At 39.1% G+C, this 3,277-nt stretch overlaps 1 protein-coding gene across 1 annotated transcript; it reads left to right on the top strand.

The window, feature by feature from the left end:
• The first annotated feature begins 1,468 nt into the window (after positions 1 to 1,468).
• On the top strand, positions 1,469 to 2,374 carry LOC113324546. The gene has a single exon (XM_026572861.1). The coding sequence runs from the start codon at positions 1,469 to 1,471 to the stop codon at positions 2,372 to 2,374; it is 906 nt and encodes a 301-aa protein (XP_026428646.1).
• The last annotated feature ends 903 nt before the right edge of the window (positions 2,375 to 3,277 follow it).

The following is a 3,277-nucleotide window of genomic DNA, read 5'->3' as shown; positions in this document are numbered from 1 at the left end:
ACTTAGACCCATCCTCTAATTAAATAAAACGACCGACTAGTCAAAACCACGTTCGTGAGACAATCAATCACGTCGCATGGGGGATATTAATTAGGGTTTTGGTCTGGCGGCCTACAGCACGTGTGTTCATCCATGATGAGAAATGTGAGTAAGTCGTGCAAGCAGTTGAGGGAGTTAGCAAAGTAATGGGTGGACAATTAACCAACCCTATCACATACGAGGAACTGGTGAAACCATGATTTCCCACTTTCCCACTCTTTCACTCGAGTAACCGTCATACTTACTGGAGATCAATGTGTTTACACTTTCCGGCAATATAAATAAGTCTCTGAGCCCATGATTGAAGAAGAACGAAAAATCCACAGAAATTCCATGAGATATATTGAACAGATAATCCATCGTCTAACCAAGAAATCATCGTGTGACCAAACTCTTTCAATCACTCTAACTTATTCATCATTTGCAGAAACCCACAACACATTCACAAATCACTATTGATCTCACACACTTCTCAGCTTCCCTCATACAAATCAACCTTCTTCCCTCTTTGTGACCGAATTGACTCTGGAACGGCCATTGACTTGGTTTAGGCCGGAGTCCTACATATTGATCTCTCGAACTTAAAAGCACTTCCGTGCAGTGCATTTTTTTGACGTTAGCAGTTTGTTCGGTTGAGGAGTCTTCGATCGCTCGATCGTCTCTTCGTTCCCTAGAAAACCAGTGAACCGTTTTCCCCCATCTACACTAGGGTTATTTTTTTCCTCCCTTTGGACTCGAAACCAATACCTTTATCAAGAAAACCTCTTGCAAAACCACCAGTGCGAGAAGGTGAAGACATTCTTGACAAAAAGACAATAACCTAGAGTATGCGTACGTGACTCAATAGGTTTGGTATTTAAATGGTTTCTTAGGTACGACGACTTTTAGGGTTTCTAAAGATAGTTCGTGACAAGTAAGTCATGGGTACCCGTACGAACATAATCCGAACCCAAAATAAAAACAAAACCAAAACGAAACGTACCTTTTTATAAGGTAAGACAAAACAGTATAATTTTGCTACGTGAAGATATTATTTCACAAATTTTTGGCTCAATAAATTTTATATCTCCACAGAGAAACAATTTAGAGCATAAGAGTAGAAGGAAACTTAGTTGCAACAAAAACTTCTTCGAAACTAAAACAATAAGAAAAAAAAAATGAAGAGATTCCTGAGACACAAATAATACTTAGGCAGTGTTGTCTGTAGACAATAGTTTAGCTAAGAACGATAATAAAATAGCTCGACTAATTAGAAAGAATTTTACCAATAAGTATACCTGACCATATCTCACTGAACCAGGATTTTTTGTGTGAGTGAGATTTCAACCTTGTGATTAATTAGCACAAGTATGAGCTCTAAGCTCATTGAATGAATGGTGTTCACGGTTGAGCTAGTGAAGACAATATTATTAAGAAGACTGGTAGGAGCATGCCTACTATGTGTCGCTTATGTAGGAAAAGTTGCGAAACTCTTAGCCACATCACTTGGCATTTCAGAGTGGCTAGGAGGATTTGGGCTTGGGTGGCTGGAGTTTTCAAGCTCGATCCAAAGGAAGACCTGGTGGACTCATATAAGGATGCTAAGGGTCGTAGTAGAATGATAAAGGACCTGTGGTTGGTTTCAAATCTGGCAATTGTCACGGAGTTATGGAAGTTACGTAACAAGTCTTATTTTGAGAACATGGATTTTCAATGGCTGGGCTTTAAAGGGAGAGTTTATCAGGTTATTCGTGATAATTCAATTAGAATGAAAGGCCACATGCATAATACTTTAGAGGAGTTATGTATTCTGAATTATTTCAAAGTGCGGCATAGATCATGCAAAACGTCTACCCCAATTGAGATTAGTTGGTCTCCTCCTGATCAAGATGAAATCATGATTTGTTGTGATGGTGCTTCTTTCGGTAACCCGGGCCAAGCTGGTGCAGGTGTGGTTTTCAGGAATGCAAGTTCGGAGGTGCTTGGTGTTCTTTGTGTTGGCCTTGGTTGGCAAACAAATTTCTATGCGGAGGTTTGTGCGATTATTTATGGTGCAATTATGGCTAAGAAATGGAATCTGTGGAGTATTTGCATACGTTCTGATTCGAAGAGTTGTATTCAAGCTTTTCAAAAGGAGGAGTTGCCTTGGCAGCTGGTGCAGAAGTGGAAAATTGCGAAGTCGTTCTACTCCAATGTCTGTTATATTCATAGCTATAGGGAGGCTAATTTTTCAGCTGATGCCTCGGCCAAGCAAGCCTGTTTGCTGGCTGAGGATATTTTTGAGTTTTTTGAGGGTAGGCCAAGTTTTATTCCTTCTGTGGAATGGCCTGGAAGGGTTTATTTTCGTTTCAATTAGGTATTTCAGGTGAGTGGCCTAGCGGCTAGTCACTTTGAAGTCCTAGTCCCTGTACGTTTTTTCGCTTTTTTAATTTTATTTGACCGAGAAAAAAAAAGGTGTTCACGGTTGAGTCTCTTTTTCCTTCTAATTCTAGGAAAGAATCCTTTTTGATGTGAAAAATTATTATAAAACTTGCTTCCATCAAAATACGAGACTAAGTTCGAGTCCTTACCAGAAGAAGTTTGTTTGGAGGATTTTGATAGCCTGTTGATGAGATCCTTGTATCCTTCAATTATTAGATTAAGGTTGTCCTTCATATCTCCAATGTTGCTTCCATCTACATGAAACTTTTTCACATCTTGAACATCATTCTTATCACTAGGTTGAGAGAGACCTTTCTGAAATCTCCTTGAACAAATTGTATTAAGGCAATAATTTGTCCGAACATTCGATGGGAAAATTGAACTACCTCCCTGGAAGAATTCACAGGGTGAGTACTAAAACCAATAGGTTTAGACATCCGAATGTCAGTTACACCTTTGATTATTAAATCTAAGGTATGTTGAAGTCGAACAATAGAGTTGTCATTCAACCTAGATTTTCTTTTTTGTTAAACATGTCCTTTTACACAAAAGAGACACACTTTCTGATCACATGAGTGATTAGTGTGAACAGACTTAACATCACTATTAGGAGATTTCTTCCTTCCGAGCGATGTGAAGTTTCCTTGATTAGAGGAAGATACAAGCACATCTTTTCTGATCAGAAGGGGTTGCGATTTAACTTCCGGAACTGAATTTACAGTTGGGTCAGAAGCGACTTGTATAGCGGACTCTTTAGAACATCCTCGAATAGAGAGTTTACTCAAAAGATGTTCAATTTCCAAGGCATCCTTTTTGAGTTTCTCCTCGAGTATGGTTC

The sequence above is a fragment of the Papaver somniferum genome, chromosome 11 (genome assembly GCF_003573695.1).
Source record: "Papaver somniferum cultivar HN1 chromosome 11, ASM357369v1, whole genome shotgun sequence".
NCBI classification, from domain to species: Eukaryota; Viridiplantae; Streptophyta; class Magnoliopsida; order Ranunculales; family Papaveraceae; genus Papaver; species Papaver somniferum.
The sequence above is the reverse complement of the archived record's forward strand: the minus strand, read 5'-3'. Positions and strand labels throughout refer to the sequence as shown.